General features: G+C 43.3%; 1 protein-coding gene across 3 annotated transcripts in view; it reads left to right on the forward strand.

Moving 5' to 3' along the window:
- The window catches only part of ARNT2 (aryl hydrocarbon receptor nuclear translocator 2), a 142,833-nt gene extending 118,444 nt beyond the window's left edge, over positions 1–24,389 (forward strand). The window contains exons 15-20 of one of the 3 annotated variants that reach the window (XM_054041731.1): positions 5,460–5,559; positions 8,472–8,498; positions 8,987–9,125; positions 11,586–11,751; positions 16,808–16,944; positions 19,417–24,389. In XM_054041731.1, the coding sequence (XP_053897706.1) occupies positions 5,460–5,559; positions 8,472–8,498; positions 8,987–9,125; positions 11,586–11,751; positions 16,808–16,944; positions 19,417–19,515 (668 nt within the window). In that variant the 3' untranslated portion in view covers positions 19,516–24,389. Of the gene's footprint in view, positions 1–5,459; positions 5,560–8,471; positions 9,126–11,585; positions 11,752–16,807; positions 16,945–19,416 lie in introns of those variants that run through there. The other 2 variants (XM_054041732.1, XM_054041733.1) reach the window with 2 other exon arrangements.
- The last annotated feature ends 2,875 nt before the right edge of the window (positions 24,390–27,264 follow it).

Below are 27,264 nucleotides of genomic sequence, written 5' to 3' on the forward strand. Positions count from 1 at the left end.
TCATATTTATCAATTTACAAGCTGTGCTTTTTTTGGGGGTGTGCTCCCTATGTGAGTATCTCATGGGAACTGTGATCAAGGACTCTTTTAATGATAAAAAGGAATGGTTCTCGGTTAGAGATGTGCTAAAGTGTCCAAAGACAATATTGACAAATGTTCATGCTGCTTGCAGACACTTGCTTTGTACTGATACTAGGCCTCTTTCTCCAGTTTCGCTTATAAAAATAGTTTAGGGCTGACAAACACAGGATTGATGTAGTGGGACAGATGCAGGGGACCCATCAGCTGCATGTTTTATTAAAATAAAAGACCTCATGCTTTACCCGTCCATGCCTTTTGAGCAGCAGCCATTTTGAGATACAGAACTGTTTAATGCAGTGCCACCATTGGTCACTGGTGAGCTTTGGGGCAAGTTGGACAATTTACCCACTCAGTGGAGCGAAGCAGGGAGAGGACGGGGGGGGGGGGGGAGAAGAGTCACCAGAGCCCATCCCGTCCCTGCCTCCCCCTACCTGTGCTTCCCTTCTGCTTCCTGTGGGAAGCTCCACTGTCCAGGCTACTCTACTCCAGACTCTCAGCTGCTTTGGCCCTTTCTCCACTGCCCAGTCCCAGTTGCAGCATCTCAGCTCCCTCTGTGCTGATCTGCCACCTGTCCCAGCACCAGTGGGGGGTGGGGTGGGGAGAGATCCCATTTCTGCTAGGAGGGGAGTGGAAGGGAGGGAGAGGTCCCAGCCTATCCTGGCCTCTCCAGTGGGAGGAGTAAGGGGTCATGGCAGGATCTCTTCCTCCCCCCACCCCCTGGAGAGGCTGGGACTAGGTGAGACCTCTCTCCCTTTGCTCCTATTATGGGCAAGGGGGGCCTCCCTCTCTTCCCCCCCATCCATTGTGCCCGTAGAGTCTGTGTCCGTGGTTGGCCAGAAGTGTGAGGTGTAGAGTGCCCTAATGTGTTGCCCTCTACTGCCCCATGTAAACCTTTCTGGTGTGCTCTTAAAAGGTACCTAGTTTACCGGCAGGGTCTATATGGCGCAGGTAGAGCCCAGCATTTCAGAGCACTCTGTGGTTGCCTTGTTGCCTGAGTGGTAAATCCAGCACCACAAACCCCACAGGAAACTGCTGCTGTCTCACCTCCTGCCAGACCTTGACTCCACAGGCTGCACATGTGCCACAGAGGCAAAGGCGAAAAATGCCCTGCTGCTAAATCTACATTACGAACAGAGCAAATCTATAGCAGGCTGCCGTATATTTGCTGTGTTTGTGATTTGGATTTAGTCTCTCTCCCCTTCTCTCTCTCTCACTCACACATTATATATTAAACAAACAAGATGTGTTGGCTTCCCTACATTGGTGGGGCAGTGCCCCCAATGCCCTGCCGCTGTGTGCTACGCCTCTGGCAGTCTGGGTATTGCAGGAGTCAAAGAGGAGGATGTTGGTTCTGGTTGGGGGAAAAGTAAATGAGTAACTAGTGAGGGTATGGGGATAGAACAGGGGTGGGCAAACTACGGCCCGGGGGCCACATCCGGCCCTTCAGACATTTTAATCCAGCCCTCGAGCTCCTGCCGGGGAGTGGGGTCCAGGGCTTACACTCCAGCCGGGGGCTTGCCCCGCTCCGCGTGTGCTGTGGCTCTGCGCAGCTCCCGGAAGCAGCGGCATGGCCTCCCTCCGGCTGCTATGCATAGGGTCAGCCAAGGGGCTCCGCAGCTCCCATTGGCCAGGAACCATGGCCAATGGGAGCTGCAGGGGCGGCACCTGCGGACGGGGCAGCATTCCGAGCTGCCTGGCTGCGCCTCTGCATAGGAGCCAAAGGGGGGACATGCTGCTGCTTCTGGGAGCTGCTTGAAATAAGTGCCACCTGGAGCCTGGACCCCTGACCCCCTCCCACACCTCAAGCCCCTGCCCTTGCCCTGATCACCCTCCTGCCCTCCAAACCCCTCGGTCCCAGCCCAGAGCACCCTCCTCTGCAACCCCTTATCCCCCGCCCCACCCTGGAGCCTGTACCCTCAGTCAGAGCCCTCACCCCCCTCCACACTCCTGCCCCAGCCCGGAGCCCCCTCCCGCATCCTGAACTCCTCATTTCTGGCCCTACCCTAGAACCTGCACCTCCAGCCGGAGCCCGCAGCCCCTCCCACACCCCAATCCCCAATTTTGTGAGCATTCATGGCCCGCCATACAATTTCCATACCCAGATGTGGCCCTCGGGCCAAAAAGTTTGCCCACCCCTGGGATAGAAGGTAGGGGATTTTGAGCCTAGCAGACTTCAGGGCACCTGGTAAAATACCAGTGGACAGCAAGGATGTGTTTATTGCTGTGCTATCAGGGAAGAGCTGAGAGGCAGAGGGGAAAAAGGCAAGAAGTGGAGGGCTGGATTCTGAGGTGTGACTAGAGAACTCAGCAGAGCTCAGGAGGGAGCAATTTCTTTTTAAACCTCTCCCAGTCCTCAGTAGCTCAGCACCTGGAAGCTACTTTTAACTGCATCATCTGCCAGTGGCCCGCAGAAGCTGTTTTGGCAGCTGGTGATAGTAGGAGCATAGGGCTATGTTGGCCATCCCCTGTGCCATTCTGTGACACCTGAGGAATTCCCCTTCAGATAGAGAATCCTCCAGTTGGCTGAGGTCAGCCAGTTCTAGAGTATCTAGAGCAGCTTCATGTCGCAGAGCTGCTGTAGTGTCTCCAGGGATCCATCTGACTCACTCTTTCTAAATACGGAGAGGATGATCAAGGGAGGATCAAGTGAAGTCAGAGGAAAAGCAGGGGTGTGCCTGGTTTATAGAGCTGTTGGAGGTGTGTGGCAGCAGAAGAGTCATGAAGAGATCAGCAGTTTTTTGAACTTGAAGGTGATGAGGGAAGAGAGGACGTGGAAGAGGAAAGGTGGAGCAGGGCCTTTACGTTGTTAAAGGGGAATGGAGGGTTGCCAGAAGCGTTGGCAGTTGTAGCTGTATAAACAAGCATTGCAGAAAGGAGGTTCTATAGTTTACTGAGATTTTCAGATCTCTTAGTGGATTCTCAGAGCAGAGACCTGCCATTCCGTCTCAAAGTACCAGCCAAGATAGTTAGCAAAATGTAAATTCAAAGTTGATTCATGCTTCATCCCAGTCATGGTACTATTAAGAAATCTACTGGTGAGTGTATGTTAGAGGGCTGCCTCTGTGTTGACCTGCAGAGGATATGAGTTGTTACATCTCCCTGCAATGGGAGGATATTTTTTAGCTCAAGCTGTAGCAGCTCATGCCTTTAGTTCTGGAGGTCCCTGGTTCAATCCCTGCTGTGTCAACTGTCAGATTACACAAGAGAGAACTTCCTATTAAAAATACGAATGGCCATGTTTGCCCTGCATTGTTTTGGCAAATGAGGAGACTGATCACAAGAGTAAATGTGTTTATTACAGTGTAAGAACAGAATATAAAGGTCAATGGCATCTTTGTATGCGTCTCATTTACAGTGCCTTTGTATGATAATTCCATTGGGACACAGCTTAGTTCAGGGGTCAGCAACCTTTCAGAAGTGATGTGCTGAGTCTTCGTTTATTCACACTTCATTTAAGGTTTTGTGTGCCAGTAATACATTTTAACGTTTTTAGAAGGTCTCTTTCTATAAGTCTATAACAGGGGTCGGCAACGTTCGGCACGTGGCTCGCCAGGGTAAGCACCCTGGCGGGCCAGGCCAGTTTTATTTACCTGCTGACGCGGCAGGTTCGGCCAATCGCGGCCCCCACTGGTCGCGGTTCGCCGTCCCAGGCCAATGGGGGCTGCGTGAGCGAGCGATGTGCTGGCCGCGGCTTCTCACCGCCCTCATTGGCCCGGGACGGCGAACCGCAGCCAGTGGGGGCCGCGATCGGCCGAACCTGCCGCGTCAGCAGGTAAATAAAACTGGCCCGGCCCGCCAGGGTGCTTACCCTGGTGAGCCGCGTGCCGAACATTGCCGAGCCCTGGTCTATAATATATAACTAAACTATTGTTGTATGTAAAGTAAATAGGTTTTTAAAATGTTTAAGAAGCTTCATTTAAAATTAAATTAAAATGCAGAGCCCCCCCGGACCGGTGGCCAGGACCCAGGTAGTGTGAGTGCCACTGAAAATCAGCTCACGTGCCACCTTTGGCACGCATGCCACAGGTTGCCTACCCCTGGCCTAGTTCATGGCCTGCTCAAGCCAGTTTGTGGTCAGAGTAAAGAAAGTAAGCTTCACTGTGTCCCAGAGACATTCAGTTTTACCTTAAATTACTGCTTACATAGCTGATCTGCAGACCTCACAGAGACAAAATTCCTACTGAGTACAGTGGGATTAGTCTGTATTTTAGGGGCTGCAGATCAGCCTGATTCCACCATGCCTGGAAGAACCAGGACTATAACTCCCGCTACTGCTGAGGGGAGTAGATTGTAAGCTCTTTGGGGAAGGTACAGCTTTTTGTTCTGTTTGTACAGTGCCGGACACAGGTTAGTCTTAGCTGCTTCAGCAATACAAATAAGTAATACTGTATTAACAACAATAGTAGTGTTGTCTCATACCCGGCAGATTGTCCCAATACTGTGCACCCTGCTATAAAAAATTGAGGAAGTCTTTTCTTTAGAAGGCTGTTTTTTAAAAAAAAAAAAAAATAATAAAAATAGTTCTCCCATGCAAGAAATAAGCCTCCAGTCACTGATAATACAGATTTGTTAGCTCTGCAACATAGGACCAGACTTTTCAATGCTGATGTAACCTCAGACCAAAGAAATATCTGTTCTGTACATCCAGAAGGATATAGTCCAGGGATCAGCAGCCTTTGGCACACAACCTATCAGGGAAAGCCCCGGCAGGCCGGGCCGGTTTGTTTACCTGCTGTGTCCGCAGGTTCGGCCGATCGCAGTTCTCACTGGCCGTGGTTTGCCGTTCCAGGCCAATGGGGGCTGCAGGAAGTGGCAGCCAGCACATCCCTCAGCCCACACCGCTTCCCGCAGCCCCCATTGACTTGGGACGGCGGACCGCGGCCAGTGGGAGCTGCAATCGGCCGAACCTGCGGACACTGCAGGTAAACAAACCGGCCCAGCCCGCCAGCAGATTTCCCTGACGGGCCATGTGCCAAAGGTTGCCGATCCCTGATATAGTCTCTTCTTAAGGCAAATGTGTAACCTCCATTAACATTAATTCAGTCTCTTCTGGAAAAGACCTATAGAATTAATAGAAAATGGTTATTTTTCTGTAGAATTTTTAAGCCAACCTATTGCATTCTGTAGCAGAGAGAGTTCACTATTACATCCTATGGATTGATTTAAAAATTCTATAGAAATCACCTTTTGACCCTTGTTTAATTTCCATACAGCTTTATTGGTTTCATTCATACTGTGTTCCATAGGACCTTCCCATAAGGGATTAAAAAGGAGAATGTTACTCACACCATGTAGTTTGTATACTTGTTATTTTCTGGAGAACAAATTGTTAATTTATTACGTCCTCTCCTAAGATTTTCTTTGATTGTTTTTTATAGCAGATAAAAAAATGATGGCCTCTGCGTCCCCAGCAGGAAACCAACAGCTTTATTCTCAGGGGAGCCCATTCCAGCCAGGACATTCAGGAAAGGCTTTCAGGTACAGTACCCACGCCAGCACCAATAACTTCCGTACACAAAAGGGAATTCCATTTTGATTCTGTGGAGGCAGAATACGGGTAACGCTAACACATGTCCTGTACAACATGAATCATTCTTACTTTGAGTCAGCTTGGCTCCCACACAAAAGTTCATTGGGAAGAATCAGTCTGTAGGCAAGACCTATAGTAGGTCATTTTCAAACATGTATAATTTGGGTGTTTTACTAGCTTCTGAAATATTTTTGAATCTACTAGCTGATACTAAAGGTTTGACAAACTACTTGAAGTTTAGGAATTGGCACACCCTTGAGATTTCTGTAGCCATTGTGGTTAGATTTACTTTATTAGTAGTAGTAGTCCTGTTTTAGTAAAGAAGATTTATGACTGTTCACTGAATGGCCTAGCTGTTAATGAACTCTGTCTGCTTGAAGGCTAATCTGTTCCTCTCTGTCCTCCTGTTGTTTAAAATGACCGAAGAGAAACTGTCTTGAGCAACTATATTGCAATGAACTCTATTTAATGAAATTACAAGCTATTCATGCATGTAGCTGTTTTAACCTAAGGGAAAACTCAGTTACTACTTCTGGTCTAGCCAATGTTTTGAAAATGAAGGAACAACCATTCAAATGCAGTAACCTATTGGTTAGGAGGTCTATGAATTAGAAATTAAATACATGCAATAATTTTATAGAAATCAATGTGTTTTTAACCTTGTAATTGGCAATGATCTCACAAGTGTTCTTTAATTAGATCTTATATGATATTTCAGCATGTAAATTGTCAGTAGCCATCTTGACGTTTGGCATGTTTTGTTATTTTTGTTTTGTTGGGTCTCTTGGAAATTTAACTGTAGCTTCATTTTGGCTTGTAATGTGCCCCATCAACTAGTGGCACAAAGACAAATGCCATTGTTACGATCCTTGATGATCTCCCCAACCAGGACACCCAACTTTGGATCCTTTATAGCAGTCTGTTGCCCCATCTCAAAAAAGATATATTTGAATTGGAAAAGGTACAGAGAAGGGCAACAAAAATGATTAAGGGTATGAAACAGCTTCCATGTGAGGAGAGATTTCAAAGACTGCGACTTTTCAGCTTGGAATAGAGATGAGTAAGGGAAGATATGATAGAGATCTATAAAATCATGAATGGTGTGGAGAAAGTGAATAAGGACCAATTATATGAAGGAGTAAATAACACAAACATTAATAGGCAGCAAGTTTGAAACAAAAGGAAGTACTTTCTCACACAACACACAGTCAACCTGTGAAACTCGTAGCCAGGGGATGTTGTGAAGGTCAAAACAATAATGGGGTTCAAAAAAAGAATTACATAAGTTCATGGATGATAGGTTCATCAATGGCTATTACCTAAGATGGTCAAGGATGCAACCTCATGGTCTGGTTGTCCCTAGCCTTCTGTTCATTCCCTCTGGGGCACCTGGCATTAGCCACTGTTGGAAGACAGGATACTGGACTAGGTGGACCATTGATCGGACCCAGTATGGCCATTCTTATTTTTTTATGTCCCACATGCTCTTGGCCTTTTGAGGCTGGGCAGAGTTGTGGCACACTGCCTCTAGAGGCCCAGAGCCATACACTCATACTCCAGGTGCGGATCCCATACCTGACACCCCTCTTGGCAGTGGGGACCCCATCGTCCAATGGCTTAGGCCCAGAAACTAGCACCAGACTCCCAAATAGTTGCATGCGTCTATAGATCCACTGAAGCTGTGAACCCTCTGGCTTCCTATTTCCCTCTTCAGGGACTATGTGACAATGAAAGCAAGTCATACAGATGCTGCAAAGGGATTTCTAAGCACACACACTTTACATTGAGATAGCACAAGAGATATTCAGATCTACAAAAAAAAAAAAAAAACAGCATGCAAATCCCTGCCTCAGTTTCTCTACCACTCAAAGAGCCCTTTACAGTTTGGTCAGTGTCTTTTCAGGGAATCCAGAATTCCTCCTCACCTCATCCTGCTCAGCCTTGACTGCTTCTGGTCCTGGTCTGTTTCCTGTCCCCCTTTCCCCCTCTAAAGTAACTGCAGTCCTGTTTGTCAGGCAACTTGCCTCCGTGACTTCAAGTCCCTTATCAGGGACTGTGGTTACCAGCTCACCTAGTTGAACTGATTCCTTTGGCTGCAGCTAACTCATTGTCTCAAGGTGCTTGCATGTGAATAGGAAACAACCCTTGATTTCGCTGTATTGTTAGACCTCTGCGAACACTTCTTGGAATTCCAGTCCAAGATGGAGGTAAAAAACAGTTTTACAATCAAAATGGCATTCACATAAGCAAAATGGAGGTTGTAGTTTCATACAGACATACATGAATCCATAACAGCCATCTATCTGTTTTTGTAAGTTATTCAATAATTAACACAGAAAGAGTAGAGGCAAGGGAAAAAAATTACTACAGATGCTCCCCCTTTCCGCCCCTGGGCAAAACCCAACAACAAATCACTTATGAAGTGCAGACCGTACATGAGAACTGATATATATACTGAAATATGTTCTTTCAGATAAAATATTGGGATTCATGGATGTATATTTAAGTTTATGTATTAATATGTGTTTTATAGATAGTATAGTCACTAGGTCCAAAGATTTCTGTACAAAGAACACTGAACAAAAAAAAAGTAGAATTTTCATTATAAGGTTAAAATATTTCAAGATCTGAGAAACAATTAATTGTAACTTACACAAATTCTGTTAGGAATCATTTTTTTCCTATTAGTATTTCTCTGCTTTTTTTGTTCCAAGGCTCAAAACACTAGTTTATGTTTCATTCTTTCACCTTGATTTGTAACTGTGATATCTTTTAGCACCAATGGGCGAAAACAAGAATTAAAAGCAGCTAATCAAACATACATCTTTGTTACATAACACATATTTTCTTCTTTTTACAGAAAGAATGCAACACTGACAAGAAACAGGTTAAAGAATATTTATGAACAGCATCCTTTCAGAAGCCTCGATTCAGGACAGCATTTAAGCATGTGCTTAAGTACCACTGACTTTAAGCACATGTTTAAAGTTAAGTACATACTTAAGTGTGGTCCTGAGGAGAGCTACTTTCCTGAATTGGGGGCCAAACCAATATGGAAAATAATTTAATTACACATCTTTCTAAAATCCTCCCCTTGGTTGTACTGATGCAAGCCCTTGGATGAGATTGCATGGATCTAACTAAGAAGAATTTGGGGCACTGGGTCTGCATAATCAGTCTGATATTTTAGAATTTCAAAATGCCTCATAGTTTTAATACTGAAGTCATGTCATTTTCATTTAGTCCTTATGCAGACAATCTGGAAAACTCGCCTTAATGGGATGATTAACAAAATTTCAGTATCTGGCATACAATATTTCTGATGCATAAATGGTATTATCACCTACAAGCCATTTTCTGTTCTTTCCCCTTTAGCTCATCCGTGGTACATGTGCCTGGTGTGAACGATATCCAGTCCTCTTCTTCAACAGGCCAAAATTTGACACAGATCTCTCGTCAGTTAAATCAGAGTCAGGTTGCCTGGACGGGGAGTCGTCCACCATTTCCAGGACAGGTGTGTGTTTGATTAAGGGGTAAATGTACCTTTTATAAAAACAACAAGGAGTCCGGTGGCATCTTAAAGACTAACAGTCTTTCTATCTGTTAGTCTTTAAGGTGCCACCAGACTCCTTGTTGTTTTTGTGGATACAGACTAACACGGCTATCTCCTGATACTTTTATGTTGTTTAAAAAAAAAGGGGGGGGTAATAAATCAGAAACGGAGGAACTGATTTCATCTGGTAAAAATAGAAAAGGTCAAGGTTGGATGCTCCTTTGCATAATTCTGAAGGAAAAATAGGGTTATTTGATCAAATATTTTTGTATGTATGTATACATACAGGATCCCCACAGAAATCCCACTTTAATCCTCATTCCTGTATAGATCTGTGTTTTAAGTGAAATCAACAGGGCTATGCACAGTTAAGTTTGGGCATTAAGTTTTTGCTGAACAGAGGCCTAAATGGGTATGTCTACATTGCAACTGGGAGCAAGCCTCCCAGCCCAGGTAGACAGACTCTCGCTATCTTTGCTCAGGCTAGCACACTAAAAATAGTAGTGTGGACGTTGCAACTCAGACGAAGACTCAGGCTAGCCACCTGAGCTCAGACCCAGGGGCCAGGTGGGCTTGAGAGCCCAACCTGCCACCCAAACCACAGTCCACACTACTATTTGAGTCTGTTTACCCAGGCTGAGAGGCTCCCAGTTAAAATACAGAATACTAATGTGCCCAACTCTGCCATACAAAGCCTATAGTACATACTGTATTCAGATCACTTGTCATTCTCAGTACTACACAGAAGCCCATGTGTTAAGGACTGAGTAGCAACCCAATCATTACATGCTCTTGTTTTAAACTATTTAAATAAGACTATTATTAATACTACTTTAATAATAATTGTTTGCATTCAATTTTCTTATGTAGTCTATAAAGACACTTTAAGGTTTTCATTCAATCATTTTACCAGCAGCTTAATTATTTTTATATTTGTTTCCTAGTTTCTCACACAGGCTGACCAGTCCTCAGTTTACATCAATTACTCTGCCATATCTATTCCATATCCTAAAGAAATCAAATTGAAATAATATTTTGACATATTTTCATTTGTACGCTGGATAGAAAGGGCATTAATGATTACTGATCAAAAATGTGACATCTCCCCTTAACCTAAACCATCAAAGACAAGTCTGGTTTAGGTTAAGGGGAGATGGTCAAGTCTGCATCACCAGAGTACAAATTTAGGGAACTCAGGAGAAAATCAATAAAATCTTCCAGGAGACTGCTGTCATTGTCCTTGTGGGAACCTTCAAAACTAAGTTACTTCTTAGCTAGGAACTAAACTGAAGACTTGTATTTTCATCATGTTGTTTGCCTGTTGGGATCTATTTCCCCCCCCTTTTGCCCAAGAGAATAGCTGCACTTCAGTGCATTGATTGCCTATAAGATGCACATCATTAAATGTATCTAGAGATGTTACTGCTTTTAATTTCAAACAGCAGAACTTGTTAAATACCAATCTTCTGTAGAGCTGTTGGGCTGGTTGATAGGGGAAAAGGGAATGCGTTGTTGGTAAGTGGGTTTTATTACTGGCGCTATCTGCTAATGTATTTTGTTACTTTGAGTGAGACACTTCCCCGCTTCTTGTCTCATTTTACCGATCTCACAGGGGTGTTGTACTATTTAATTATTTGTAACCTACTTTGAGATCCTTTGACGTCATTATAGAAGTGTAAAGTGTTATTGTTCTTGATTTAACTGAACCACCCCTTTTAAGCAAAGTTTGGTTATTTTTCCTCTGCGCTAGTAGTGCTGGGCACCCCCACCAAGTCTCTCGTGCAATTGCTGACTGCTTGCCTAAGGCAAGCTAGAACATATTCATTGTGCTTCCGGTATCCATTGGGCAAGCTGGTTTGCATACTCTAAAATCAGGTGAGAAAACCCAGCGGGCGTTTCAATCTGTGTGGAGATCCAGAACATTCCCTTTGAAGCCTCTTGTGCCAGCTCTCCCAATTATCGAAAATCCTGATTATCCTAAGGTCTGAGGTATATCCTACCAGGCATTCAGATAACTGGAGTAGTATAAAAACAGGGCATCTGGCAAATAAAGATTCATTTTTTGTACGTCTTCAATCTTTGCTCCTAGTCTCTATGCCCTAATAGCGGTGGGGAAAAAACAGCTTACAGCAGGTAACGAACAATGGTGATTTGATTCTCTTTCTGAATGCATGGAGGATATTAATCATCAGGAGAGCTATTTATATTTTCAGTTATCTGTTGCTTTCATTAAACTTAAATAGCTGTACGTCCACATTAATGGAAATTGAATATGGCTGAGACAGGGATAATATGCCTAATCTCATCTGCAGTGTTTATTTAGCAGTTGATTTTACACTGTTAAAACTTGGGTCTATCATGCTGCTCCGCTGTAATGCCAGCAATGAAAATAACTTCTTCTTTTTCTCGCCCCCACCTCAGCAAATCCCATCACAATCTGGCAAGACGCAATCATCACCCTTTGGAATTGGAACCAGTCATACCTATCCAGCTGATCCATCATCGTACAGCCCTCTCTCTAGCCCAGCCACTTCTTCCCCAAGTGGAAATGCCTACTCGAGCCTAGCAAACAGAGGTGCAGGGTTTGGTAGGTTTCAGATTCTGTATCTCACAAGTGAACATGGAAGTGAAATGCTAACTGTATTTTAAATCTTCGGACCTGCTCCTCTATTCTGAATGTGTGCCAAGGTTGAGATTGTCTCTGCCCTTGTGTGGGTGTGTAGGGATTGCCAGGAAGGCAAAAGAGAGGAAGCAAAGCTTCTTACTACTTTGCGCAATGGATTGAGTTCAGGGACCCCTCCTTCCACGTTGCACTCCCTTCCTGAGGTAAAATCCCTCCCAAACTTCCTTTTGGGTGGCTCAGCTCCACTCTACTCTAGTTCAGAACAGTTCCAAAATGGCACAATCCAGAACAGGGACTTTTTTTAAACCCACCTGAATGTGTGAAATTGTGTCCTGTCACTGCCGTGTCACTGCTCCTGTCCCAGGATACTTAATCATTGCTTATTCTGTGCAGATAACCTCGGTCACGCTCACTCTCAGTCACACACAGACAATTGCTATTCCTACTGTGAGGTTAAACAATTCCCTTTTTAAACAGCTGGGTGTGTTTCTGAGCAGAACACTTCACATTCACTAGGACTAATTTTAATGTGAATTTTCTCAGCAACTGTATAAAGTAGAACATGGCAATAGTCCATTTCTTGTTTTTATTGTCGCAGGAGATAGTAATCAATAAAAGGTCAAATCCTAATGTCTTTCCTCATTACTTCTATTTACCCAGGCAACACTCCACTGACTTCAAGCTTTCAAATTAAATCAGTAGATTTCTTTCCCCTCTGAGTAAGACATGGGTAAGAATTGAGTTAGACACATTAGGATTTGGCCCTATGGGATATGTTCAGGAGCTAAGATATGACCATAGCTTTGGAATGTGTATTAGAGAAAAGGTATAGCAAGGGCACCTCGAATTCTGCCTGGGCAGGATTATATCATCATCAGACAGATATTGATTCATTTAAAAAAAAAATTCTGTGATTGAAGAAGATTAGAATTTAGTCCAAGAATATGAAATAGTGTAGAATGTGTGGTAAGGACTTGTATGCTTTCTTTATTGCAGCCTTCCCTATTTCAATAACAACAATTTCGTGTTGTTGTTTTAATTACTAATTAAGAGCATAGAACTGGAAGCAATCTCCTCGGTCATCAAGTCTAGCCCCCTACCCTCACAGGCAACTGCATTATATAACCCGTTCATAAACTGATCAAGCTCCATATTAAAACCAGTTAGGTTTCTTGCCTCCACCCACCTATTGGGAGATGGTTCCAGAATCTCACTACTCTGATGGTTAGTAACCTGCTAATTTCTACCGAAATTCACTTATGGCCAGTGTAGACCTCTTTATTCTTGTGCCAACATTGTTGTTTAGCTGAGATAGCTCTTGTCCCTGCTTGGTGCTTATTCCAGTGTATTTATAGAGAGCAATTGTATCTCCTCTCAGCCTTCGTTTTGCTAGGCTAAACAAGCCCAGCTCCTTTAGTCTCCTATCATGAGAGAGACTCCAATCCCCTGATCATCCTACTAGCCCTTCTCTGTACCTGTTGCAGTTTGATTATTTTTGATTATAATGGAATGATCCTGTACATGGAGAATTAGAAGCACTTTATTGTACATTTGGTCATCTATCAAAGCTATGTTTACATACAGTCAGTGGAGTTGCATGACACAGATGGAAGACAGAATTGGTGTCTTAAAAACAAATAAAAAAGAATGAGTAAAGATATTAATGCAAATCCTTTCTCAAATCTCACTACATTGTTGTACGATATGCTACCTGTTATAGAATGCCTGGAAGGCTCTATGTCTGTAATTTTAAGATGGTAATGCATGCTGGCAATCAGGCCTCACATGTGATTTATACTTTGTAAAAAATTAAATCTGAAAAAATCCAAGTGCACATTGTACATCCTGCTTCAGGACCAGGAGTAGCATTAGCAGTGTCTTTGAAAGGGCCAGCGCCTGTACACCTTTACAGCATGAAAAACGTTAGTGTTTTAGAACTGCTCGACAGCACAGCAAAATCAACTTCTTGATATTTTGGGGAGCTATCCAGCAATGTTATTGTTCATTGATTTATGCTCTTTCCTTCACAAGGTTCACGGGTTCAGTCCCGATGTTATAGACGTAGTTATTGGTAGCTGGAAGCCCTCACTTGAGCCTCATCATGATCATACTTGGAGTGTGTGAAACTCCACAGCTGCTTACATTACTGCATAGATCATTAAGTAGAATGGTTAAGGATAATTGTGCTGTTCACAGTGTCTTCAGTAAGTGTTCAGGTTATGCCTTCAGTACAGACTGTTCCTGAGGGAGCGCTTGAACAGAAAAAAAAATCAGTAAGTGAAATAAGAGCAAAAAAAATGAAATACGAACACTTCCCTTTTCCCCTCTACCTATGCATGCACACACACCTTCTAAAACAATGGCCTCTATAGTAATCTGCCTACAAGAATGTATGTGGTCAGCTGTGGAAATGAGAGAGAATATAAAATTTGGTTGGATGCTGACGCTTAAGTTAAGGAATTCTACCGCCAACAAATGTAACAGCAACATTCCTAAATCCAGCATGACATGCTGGTAGTTCAGGACAGTCAGTGAATCAGCTGCAGAAGTGTGAGGTAGGCTGCCAGGAACAAAAGGTGAAGAAAGAGCACTCAGCTATCCTTGGCCAAGGTCACATGAAGTTTTATATACACACTAAGCAAAAGATTTAAAATCACATGGTGATCCTAGTCAGTCCCTTGTTTACATTAGGAGCTGATCCAAAACCTACTGAAGTCAGTGAAGGGGTCTCTCCACTGACCTCCGTGGGCTTTGGATCAAGCCCTTAATGCAGTGAGTTTAAAGAATGTTCCACCCTGTTTCTTCAGCACCGTGTTCTGACTGTTCGAGGAACAAAATAAAAATAATGGCTCATGTTGCACTGAACTTAACATTGTCTACCCCTTGCAGATATGCCAGGAACCAGGAGTAGCCATTTTCCCCTTACCACAGATCTGAATGTTAAAACACTAATTTTTCTTTTTGCTCTTAATGCTAGTTTATTCACTTTTTGCTTTTCACTCAACATTGTGAATGAAATTAGACCAGTTTCATTTCAAGCCCTTTTCACTCTTTAGGCCTCAGGCACTAGCATTACGCTGCCTGGCCTGGACTCAGCAGCGGGATGTGTACACCAAAATGGCTAACTTCCCGTTGAGTTTATTCCATTGGGCTTTGTGCGTTTGTTTATAAGACCTGCACTGGAGACCCAAACTACTTGGTAATGACCGTTCATCTGGTGGGAAATATTTCCTGATCTCCATCAGTTTGAATTCTATTAATAAATACAGTTATTACTGAAAGGAGCAGCCTGAACCTTCTGCTGGAAGAGGGATAGCTCAGTGGTTTGAGCATTGGCCTGCTAAACCCAGGGTTGAGAGTTCAGTCCTTGAGAGGGCCACTTAGAGATCTGGGGCAAAATCATTACTTGGTCCTACTAGTGAAGGCCGGGGGCTGGACTCAATGACCTTTCAGGGTCCCTTCCAGTTCTGTGAGATAGGTATATCTCCATATATTATTATTATTAACCTCTGTCTTGCTGAGCAAAAAGCTCATTTGCCTCACTGAGTACATTTTGGCATATCGTACTGAGCAAATCTGATGCAGCTTTCTTTTAAGGGGTAACTTAAATGAACTTTGTTGTGACCAATCGTGTGACTGCAGGATTTCTGAGTCAGCTGAATTATTTGTAATAGTAATGTCAGCAGGGGAGTAGTAATTCTACAGAACCCACGCCCATGTCCCAGACGGTACTGGAATAGAGGCCAGTCCATCCTAAAGAGAGTGGGGTCTGGAAAAAGAAATAGGAGGGGAGGGAAAGATGTGAGGACCACGGAGAAAAGAACCAAGTAGTCAATATAGGGGAGGGAGAGTCGGGAACAACATGAGCCAAGGAGGAAAAAGGGAGAGATGGGGGTCGGGGTAATAGAAGAGAATATTGAGGCAAAAAATGGAGGAAGCCAGGAATTGGGTAGGAAAAGTGAGAGAGCACTGAGGAGAGGAAGGGATAATAAAATAAAAGGAAGAGAAATACATAGGAATGAGAATCAGTGTAAAGAGGACAGTGGGCAACAGAAGGAGAGAAAAAGAAAAGTCTAGAGGAAAGGAAGGGAAAGGAGAGAGCCAGACATGAGACACAGTTGTAGGGGTAGAATTGTTTTATTCATTGATTCTGTTCTCCGCATTGAAAAAAAAAGTTTATGTATTTTTTGTACTTCCCTATAGGGGGAAAAAAACTAAGGGGAGGTGGGGTGTTTGGTGTGTGTGAGGAGGGTATCTGGACTCACCGTGGCTCAGGGCCTAAGTGAGGGGAGCAGGAGTACTGAGAATCACTGAACCGGAGGTGAGCTATGTTTTGTATGGCAAATGAACAGAGCAGTTCTGCAGTTCTGAGACTAGAGCCGCATGAATTAAATAGCCGATTTTCACCTATAATAATGGAGGACAAAGTAGCTCACCAACCAGCATTCTAAACACATGACTTTTACACTTAAATAAGACGGCACCTTTTTATCTTACTATTTAAATGGCCATGAAACAACAGATTTTTGTAAATGGGGTGCTGACATGCTGCCTTTGAATTATGTAATCCATCAGATGACAGTGTTCCTTCTGGTCCAGCTCTTGATCCAAGAGTTTATTAAAGAGGAAGTACATTAAAATGCCTATCTTGTCATTCTGTTTTTAAGGGAAATGGCCGGTACTTCCTCGCACTATTAAAGAGAGAGGCAGGACTGGGGAAAACCCTGGCATGGCCAGATTAGGTTTCATTACACTCTTCATTATTTCACTTTGTGCTTTACTATTAGTAAGCCTGTTGTCCCGGTTGTGTTGGTGCAGCCACGGTAATTCACCTTGCTCTCTTTTGGTCATTATCTTGCTTCCTTGAGATCAGTGTTAAAACTCCCCTTGACTTCACTCCCACCGGAACTGGTCCTTGCTGAGTATCTGTGCTATAAAATTTACTTCTGAACATCGAAGTTCTTAAAAAACCTTCATGTGCCTTTTAAAGAAACTGTCTGTGTAAATCTGAATCTTTCAGCTGAGAGTGGCCAAAGCAGTGGACAATTCCAAGGGAGACCTTCGGAGGTCTGGTCCCAGTGGCAAAGCCAGCATCATAATCAGCAAAGCAGTGACCAGCATTCTCACCAGCAGCCCAGTCAGACTGAAGTCTTCCAAGTGAGTAGAGTCAAAGGTTCATTGTGTCTACAGTTGTCACAAGAAAGTGAAGGTCTTCTTACCCAAACAACAACCTTAGCCAAACTGAGCCAGTGTAGAAACAGTGTGCATGACAAGCACCAACCTTCAGTTTGAGATGTGCTACCCCGGGGTTTATAGTGATGTTCGCTGGGATTAGGATAGTCTTTGCTAGAACGCAAAGCACTTTTTCTGCCAGAGCACAGGAACTTCTGGGCTTTGAAATGTTTTCTCCCTCTTCCTGCTTCCTCAGCACAAGGGCTATGCATTTTAGGGAGAAACCAGTAGGTAAACAGTCCTGGCTAGAAGTCCCTCCTCATACCCTGGTCCAGATCTATAAATCCAGCCGGTTAAACTTCGGTCTAATTCCGCTTGAGAAGTCAGAGGAGAGTAGGCTGTTTCTTCAGAGAAGATACTGACTAAAGATTTTTTAAATGCTCCAACTATTGAGAAACCATGTGAGTGGCAAATAACCATCTTCAGTTACATTTTACAGTTATATTTTGCAGTATTAATTACTGTTATAACTATTCATGGTAGATGAGCATGGTACTTTACAAGCAAAGAAGCTGATATGGTCCTTTATTCCCTTATAATCTGTTTATCATTTAAATTCGATCAAGAACAAAGCCAACAAAAGAGGAGGGTGGATAGTTGTATGCAAGGGAAAAGGGAAAGACCTATGTAAACAAAAAGGGCCAGATTCATTGCAAGGCCTTCACCAGTGTAATCTCTGGCACAGGGCCTCAACAGCAGAAGTTCCCCAAAGGAGATGGAGATTTCAGCAGTACAAGGCAGGTTCAGCTTTCCCTTCTCTGGGTGGCAGTGGGGGATGAAAGAGCCCCACAAGTGGCAAGTGCAGCATTAGAAATATGCAGCATTGGCCAGGAACACAGGGCTGGCCAAGGCAGCTGGGAAATGTGCTTCAGTCCGTCCCATCATCTATCTCACTCTAAGAGATCCAGCGAGTCCACAGTTAGATTTAAAGCTTGCCCTCTCCTGGGGTAAATCCTCATTACGGTGCTCTTAGATGAGGGTAGTTCATTCTCTTGAGGGCAGATGCTTTGAGCCAATTTGTTATCATGTTTCTTGTTTGCTATTTAGATGTTGTATTATTATGGTCCCTCTCTTGCTGCAAAGTCAAGTTCTGCCAGAGCTTGTCATTGTGAGAGCTGAAAGGACAGCATGATCGTTTTCCCAACAGGGGACACCTCTTTCCCAGGCTTTGTCCCTGACTGGGAAAGGGAGGTTCAGTACTCCCTATGCCTCCTGCAGGGACTACATGTGACTCAGGAGATTTGGGAGAAGTTACCATGAACTCCTCTTATACCAGAGAAATGCTATCGACTTCCACTCCCTTTTCTGAAATACAAGGAGGCTCATTGACCTGGAGGAAAGACCTCCAGCATTCTTCAGCGGAGGTGCAGTCAGAATAAACGTAACCCCTGCTTACAGAATCCTCCACAAATGTGTCCTGGTACCAGCTACATAACAACCGAACGCTGATGGCGAGACTCCCTCCAATGCGCCCAGCATAGCATGTCAGAAAAGGTGCATGATCCAAATGGGGCTCAGTCATATTAAGAGACACACAAATCACATGAAGTTTAATGGCCGCTGCTTGCTCATCACTTCCTTGGCTGTCTAGGTTGTGTGAAGGGCGGAAAGATGATGAGCCTGTGGAAGGCTGAACATCTCCTTAGCAGTGTTGAGCTTCTGCAACTTCCATTGACTTCAGTGAGGGATGAGGGTGCTCTGCCCTTCTCAGAAGGGTCTCAGGATGCTAGTGAGTCTTTCTGTTCCACAGCATGCATTCCCATCCTCTGCATAAAGGCCTTTAGTTGATTTTCCTTCATGCCACACTGAAGAATAACTGAGACATGTAGACAGAACCCACAAACACACGTTAAACCCCTTCATGTCTTGGTTTCATCAAGGGATCCATGCTACCCATGCTGGGGAAGCGTCACCAGGAAAGGCAAAGCAGCACATGCCTTTGTGTGTACTCTTTGTTTTGGTTTGAAATGTCTAACTTGTTGCTGTCAACAGCCACCAGGAAGCAACTGCTACTCCAAATGGCATCCTTGCAGTAGGTGCTATGATTGTCTCTCAGTTGCTGATCCAGTATTTTAGCATATTATCACAAATGACCCTCTGTAACAAATGGTGTATGTTTAGATCGTGAAGAATGTGCAGTATGGGGGATAGTCAGACCTGTGCAGAGGCCAGCACAAAGCCTACACACTGCTTAAGTCCTGCTTCAGCCCTTGAAAGAGGACGTAAGTGAGACTTAAACAGTGCAGAGGGCTCAGGCTAGCTGTCTGCATGGGGTGAATTTCACTTCATTTTTCCAGTCTTTGGCTTTTTCTGGTCTTAAGCTAAAAAGATGAACAAAAAATGTTTGTCTCTCGATATCATATAAAGTGACACTTCACTTTGATTTTCCTTATACAGGACATGCTGCCTATGCCGGGCGATCCAACACAGGGCACTGGCAATTACAACATTGAAGATTTTGCTGATTTGGGCATGTTTCCACCATTTTCTGAGTAATTTACAACGCAGACAAACCCTGTGAAATGAAGTTCAACAAAACAATTTCGGTGTGGTTTTGGCTCTGCTTTTCCTGTATTGCATTACCGTAGAATCTACTAACAAGAAGTCACGTTTCTCATATTTTGGATAGTGATATAGGAGTTTGCTCTCCCTCCCTTCCGGTGTGTGAGTGCTGATGAAGAAGTTACGCCACTTGGTGGTGATCATTGACAGATCCATTTTGTATTTTCTTGTCATCTACCTCAGAGATGAAAAACTTTGCTTGATTGTGAAAAATCTCTGAGTCCTAAATATTTGAATGTGAACAATTCCTAATGCTCCCTTTGAATGGTAAATTTAAAATAGATAATGAAGTAACAAAGACTAACAGAGAAAAGGTAAGGTAACGTCCAGTTACAGGGTCTATTGTTCAGATTCAATGCCTTGCTTTGATCTTAAATCTCTGAAAACAGACTCCGTATTCTGATTTCTTTGATTCTTGAGATTTTTAGATCAGTTTGAATGTGAGATTATACAGCATAATATAGTTCTCTCTGACCAGAAAATTCAGCACCTTTTTTCCCCTCTCTTAACCCAGTTAAACTTGAATATGTGTACATTTTAGTACTGTATGTATATCTTGTGCTGTATGATGTGATTTCCTGTATTGGTAGGGTTTTTTTTTTTTAATACATATAAAATGGGTCCGTTTCAGAGTATACCGAAAGGGGTGACAATGTATTGCAGAACTTAGATATTGCAGGATTCTGCATCACTTTACTTAGAAATAACACTAATTGGTTAATTCTGGTAATTCTGATTTATGCCATCTAGTTACTTATGCAAGCTGTTATTCTTTTTTTCACTGAATTTATTAAGTGAGACCTATATTTCTATAATTTTCTCACTACCTGGTTTTATTTTATTTTTTGCCTTCTATTATTGCATCCCCCAAAAAGTCCTTTTATAAAATTACTCTACAACATATCAAGAAGACTGTTTCAGCACCAGCAGCATTTCCTGTCTGTGAACCCCTTTATCTCTTGTGCAACCTTACATTTGAACAGTTAAAAGAGGTGCCCTGTTACAATAGAGGCATCTAGGCTCATTTACTGAGAGCAGTGAGCTAGTTTGTTTCATGTGCCAAACAATGTGGTTAAAACTAATTTGTAATAGGAACCAACCAGTCAAGCCATTGTCTGCCAAAAACACTGGGGAGTTAACTTGAATTTTCACTTGCATGCTAAACTGCTGAGCATCCACCTACTTCTGTTCAACCCACTGTCTGAGGGTTTCAGTTCACTGGGCATTTTGGAGACTCAGGCCATCCAGAAGGGTGGCCGGCTTTTTCATGGCTCTGAGTCTTGCTGCCTGGCATAGCCATCAGAAACTTCTAGAACTTCCGTTCCTTTATTTATTTTCTCACATCAGTTGAGTTACAGAGATCTGATCTAAAATGAAGATTTAGGGCCAAATAGCCCCTGCTTGGGGGGAAAAAATCACCCCTGGACAAGAAACTCAAAATTCCCACTTGCTGAGCTTCTTTGAAATTCTTTGTAGGTTGCAGCCCAGCCCCCTTGAAAAAGGGGAAGAGGGTCCAGCCGCCTAAACCTGTGGATGCCCTGAGATCCACGCAAATCTCTGGACATCTAAAAGAAGCAAGGGCCACACACCCAGAGGCCTGGTGTCTCCACACATTACCAGCCCACATGCTGCCATTGCCTGGCTACTTGAAGCTACCTCTGAATTCAGAGGTGTCTTCCAGCAGGGACGACAATTGGCATACGCTGTGTCAGCATTGTCTTAGGTGCGTAATCACTGGGGGTTCCTTGGGTGGATGATGCCATGGAGAGCAACCATCTCCCTAACTCATGGCCTGCTCTGGCCACATGGGTCTCATCCAGAGAGACTTCCGCAGGCTGTCAGACCAAAGCTAGCGGGCCACAGAGACGCTGCTCCCAACCCTAATCATGTGACTGGGGCTTTTCTCACCCTACTCTGCTTTCTGGCATGTCACATAGTGGGGTAAGTGGTCTTCAATGTTCAGTGAGAGTTTTGCCTGCCGTTTGCCTCTTCGCTTCATTCTCCAGGACCAGTCCCCAGCCCTGTGTGCCACTGGAGGGATGGTTTGTGTATGTGTCTTTTTTGCTTGTGTTTTTTAATGAAAACTGAATCTAGTTCAAAGCTAGATAAAGAACTGCAGAGGCCCCAGATCTCTGGAGTGTACTTGTCTCAGCAGAGTCATCCTGTTTTAAAAATGGGCACCTCTTCTCCTGCCCCAGGGGATGAGAGGAATACTCAGCTAGCTGAGGAAACCATGCACTTAAACTATATTTATTTTAATACCTGGATATTGATTCTCTTGAAGCTGCCCCTGCCGCCCTTCACTCCCATCTCACACACGCTGCATGGACAAAGAACTGATCAGTGAGTTAGACTAGAAAAGCTCTGCTCCCTGTAGTGAGCATATCCTTGAATTCACTGACACCCCCACCCCCCAAAAGATGCCTGTATTCTACACATGGCTGTGTGGGTGAGGTGAGACATCTGCAATAGGGAATGATAGTAAAAGGAGAAGTAGATGATCCTGATTCTGTGACAGATCTAACAATGGGGGAAGAAGGGAGTGGCCCAGCAATTTATAGCTCTTTATATAATGCACTGGACATGATCCAGTCAGTATTTTTAAAAATTTAAAAATGAGGATTTCTGTCAAGTGAAAAATGGATTGGAAAATGGGGCTCCTATGTTGCAGTCTACCTGACAGGTTGCTCTGCGTGTATGTATACTTTACTTGTTGTTCCTGAATTCAGTCTAAAATAATGTGTTTATGAAAACTGGTTTTTCCAGCCCAGAAAAGTTTCTCTACATATCACTGTCTTTTTATACTATCAATGTGTAGAAGTAGGCTTATCAGTCAGTATTTGGTAGTACAGTTCGAAGTTCTTTGTTAAAAGATATTCAAGCATGTCTATTTTTTTAAAATACAGTATTACTAGTTTGAAGCCAGTGTGCCCAAGGCATCAGTGCTAGGTCTGTTTCTTGTCTTCTTCCTCCCCATCCCACCCCATCCTTGTGGCCACGAAAGGGAATTACTGTAGTATTAAAGGTTTCAGAGTAGCAGCCGTGTTAGTCTGTATCCGCAAAAAGAACAGGAGTACTTGTGGCACCTTAGAGACTAACAAATTTGTTAGTCTCTAAGGTGCCACAAGTACTCCTGTTCTTTTTGTAGTATTAAAGGCCAGTCTAGAAGAGTGCAAGGCTTTCACCCACTTCACTTTGGGCCACAGTATGCTCTGTTTGTATTCTGCTATCCTGGGCCAACGCTTTCTCCCTGTTTCTCCATTCTCCCTAGCTCCCCTCCAGCTGATCCCACCCACAGTATCTTGACGTTGTTTTCCCTATGTTGGAAGGGAAGATGTGGGTGATCTTTTCTGAGGGTGCTGTTACTTTCACGCTAGCAAGAAGGGAGTTCTTAAGGAGCAGTGTGGCTGACAACCTTATTCCTGAGACCAAGTGAATAGGCAAGTCCAGCATTCACTAGTGTTCCTCTACAGTACGTGCTGCCTCCATGCCACTGGCTGGCTCTTCTGAAATATCTTTCTCATTCTAATTCTTGTGGCAGCAAAGGCTGTTTTAGCATAAGTGAAGCTATATTCTTCGTTGTGTGTCTTGATGGTAATAAAACAACTTACATGTATAATGACTGAAGTTGCTAAGTGCATTTTAAAACTGTCCTTTTTTATTTGTGCAGTTAGCATAACGCCTGTGGTAGGTCAGCTGCCAGCTTGCAGAGTTTGCAGATTTGACATGCAGATTTTTTTCTACCTGCAGACTTGTGTTTTCTGATCAGATTTTATTGCAAACACAGGGTTTCGGAAATCAGTGCGAAATACAGAACTGAAGCTTTTTAAATCAAGTGTGCAAGAAGCTACAAATGATAATGTAACAAGCTGAGTAAGTTACTTCAGCAAATAAGCTTATAGACTGGGACCATTTTCGTATGCTGAGGCATTTACTTATTCGTTCATATAATCAAGCCTGTTTCCTGACATTAAGTATTTTACAGGAATGATTGTATTGCGTAACTTGTTAAAGGCACCACTGACAGTGCCTACAATTATACTTTAACCAGATGTGTCCATAACTAGCTTTGTTGCCTTCTTTTTCATGAAGCCCAGTCTGAAACTGTAAATACTTTTTGCAGTACTGCCTTTTTTAACTCCTAATTACTTTTGGCACAGTGTTGTATAGTGTTGGATTTACCCAATTGCTATAACATATATTTTTATACATAGGCGTACTCTTTTTCGAGAGTAATACAGCCACTTAATCATTAATGCCTTATCGGTGTCATACTGCTGTTGCTCTTTGGTTGGTTGGTTTGCAAGGTATCCAGTGGGTTAATTTTTAGGTCAGATATTTTCATATTCATAGCAGTGCTCAAATTGGGATATAGGTGATTGTGCGGTAGCCCCAGTTTTCACTGTTGCCAATTGTGGAGAGGAAGGGGAATGTATTCCAAAATGGGGAAAAGGAGGGGGGAAGGGGGGGCGTACCATGACATTTATGGGGGCACTCTCCTACTCCTAACTTGAGCACGTTTTCATGGGTTGACAGCTGCGTGGATATGGACCAGTTTGCTTAGAGTCATGATCTTTTTTTAAAGGTAATAAATGCCAAAAAAAGGCTTCTGTTGTCAAGTTAGGCACTTGGTTACTTATCTGTTTAAACTCTTTATATTGCTGTGAAATTGTGCTGTGGATAAAGTGTATTTTGTACTTCTGAATGTTCTATATTTATGACTAACAGTTACAGAATCAGTTGTGTGTATGTATATCTAATAACTGACTTTTTAAATTTCATTAAAATAAAAATGTCATGAGCTATTATTAATTCATGTCATTATATAAGTAATTGTGATACACTGCTGGCACAAACAGAAGGTTATGATACATCCGGAGCTTTGGTATTCATGCTTACAAATCAGATCTTGGTTTTGTAATGCTCAGTATAGAAACACATTTCCACATTTCATAATCCTAGATCGAGAAGACTTAAGCATGTCTTCCTTACATAAATATTGGCCAAAAACTACATTTTTCAACCAGTTCTATTTAAGCTGCTGCAACCTTCATAGAGGACTTTCTGTTGCAAGGGACCCAGCACCAATGTGAAATGAATTGAGCCCTTTGTGTCTTATACATACTTCAGTCTCCCATTGTCTATTCTCTTTCTTTATGAACAGGTTGGTTAAGCAAGGCTCAGAGTTTGTTTGTGCATGAGGGAGCTGAGCAGTGGGTTAATATAGTCATGAACCTTTCAAAAATCATTTGATGCTCATTTTTGTCTAAGAGGATGAGATGGCTCAAGAGATTGATAATGGGGGTTACAGAAACATATCTATCTCTGAGCTGGTCTGCACTGAGGGGGGGTCGATGTAAGATACGCAACTTCAGCTACGGGAATAGCGTAGCTGAAGTCGACGTATCTTATTTCGACTTACCTTCCGTCCTCATGGTCCAGGATCGACGTCTGCGGCTCCCCCGTTGACTCCGCTACCGCCGCTTGCCCTGGTGGAGTTCCGGAGTCGACAGGAGCGCGTTCGGGGATTGATATATCGCGTCTAGATGAGACGTGATATATCGATCCCCGATAGATCGATCGCTACCTGCCGATCCGGCGGGTAGTCTGGATGTACCCTCTGAGTCACTAGTGCTCTAGCAGTCCAGGTCAACATTATAATGAGCAAAAGTTGTGACCATCAGATGGCTGTTCAGCGGGCTTTGTGAAATGAGTTTGGTGATCTCAGTACAATCCCCAATGGGCCAGTGTCCAAACATCTCAACCACAACTGTCATTGCCTGGCCCTTGGGTTCACCAGAGAAAACAAGAAGTGTATACAGACTGAATTACCCTCTCACTATTTGGGTGGTCATCCCATGCTAGTGCTGGGGCATGTTGGTGGGTCAGCATAGAGAAGGGGAAGCTTGCATTGCCACTGCCTGTGTTATACCTGTTCTGGGGAAGAAGCGTCAATAGGGGACTTTCATGAGTGCGAAATTCACACATCAAAAAATGTTTGCTCAGTGCGTTACATCACCTACTGTCATTTCTTAATGGGTTTACATAATTCTTAACAAATGCAAGTTTCCTTTCCAGGCACTTCTAAAAGGTATTTGCAGCAATATCCCTGATAGTGGAAGTTCTTTGCTTGTATTCTTGGCTTCCTCGGTCAGCAGGGCTTTTATTTATGCATGTTCAGAATGTTTGCTCAGGAAGTGTTAGTAATGGATTTAGGGTGGAATTTTTGAAAGCATCTAAGAGAATTAGGCACCAACGGGAGTTGGAACCCAAAGCCCCTTAAGTGCTTTTGAACATTCCACTGTTAATCATTTTCAAGCATAGGCGTGATGAATGGAGTACTTGGAATGAATGGGTAAGCAAGTGGAGTCTGGTGTGGTTCGATTTCCCAATAGTACCGCAGTAGCACTGATTTGGTTTTAAATGATATTCGTTTGAAGGGGTAATATAATCACATTCTTGTTGGTTTAGTTGGTCAGAATACAGTACTACCAAAACTTCCAAACCTAACTCCCAAACTCATATTTAGACACCTAAATACAAGTGGCCTGATTTTCACAGTTCCATCAATATTGGCGTCATGTTTCAGGAAATATTAGTCCGGCGGGTTCCTCATTCTCTTCTCCGAATTGGGTGTAACGGAGATAAATAAAGGGTGAATTCCTCCATCCTGTATGCACCAGTAGTCTGAGCACTTTCCTGGTAGGAATGATGTGGCAGCATCTTTCTACAAGCCTCTGATTCTGTCCTAGGTCAAATAAAATTGACTCATTTGAACTGTATTAATGGATTTTGGATCAAACCCAGAGGTTGATAGGGCATCCTTTCATTAATTCTATAGAAAAATTACTATCTAATTGTGGACTGACACTAAACACTGGTAAAATACAAAATGTGCCAGTTTTTTTAATTGTCAATCAAAGGCAAACACACAAAAAATGCACAAATGCAGGAGGGCAATAACCATTATTGCTGCAGCAAAATGTAGCAGTCTAAGTATCTGATTGTGTGCACACTGCAGCCATGGTTTGCATGTGCAAATAAAAAAATAAAGCTGCTGTTTAGAACTGTGTCCCAACATACATATCCTGTATAGGAAACCCCTTTGTCCCAAGTTAGCTTTTGCAGGTAGAAGGTGCTTCTATCCTAGTGCTTATCACAGATTCCCATTTTCAGCTAAGAATGTAGCTTTTAAATAACTGCAACACCCTCAAAAACCAGATGGGTTGAAATAACAGGAGAAAAGTTCGGAGAAGTTGAATTCGTTTGGTGCACCCGATTCCCCCAAAATTGTGAGTGGTTCACAGCATTTTTAACCCCATCAGGGTTGCCCATCCCTGCTTGCTACTGCCCTCTTCTCCTTGCTCATGGTCCAAAACAGTTAGTTCTGTGCATGGCCTAACAGGCAGGTCGCTTTTGGACTTCAAAATAAAATCATAGTGTAGTATTTTCCACTTAAATCTGGAATTGCTGGCTAGACAGTGAGATGCATTATCTCTAAGGAACAAACCTTTCTAAGGCCTCTGCTACTGCTGTGTTTGTGTGGCCAAGCAAATGGCTGAGACCACTGGCTTGCAAAATAAACTTACAGGACAAAGTCTCCCACCGACATAGGCACAACCCACATTGCCTTCAGAGCATGTATCTGAGGGCAGAAATTGGCTCATCATACTTTCAAACATA

Source organism: Malaclemys terrapin, chromosome 10 (assembly GCF_027887155.1).
Source record: "Malaclemys terrapin pileata isolate rMalTer1 chromosome 10, rMalTer1.hap1, whole genome shotgun sequence".
Lineage (NCBI taxonomy): Eukaryota > Metazoa > Chordata > Testudines > Emydidae > Malaclemys > Malaclemys terrapin.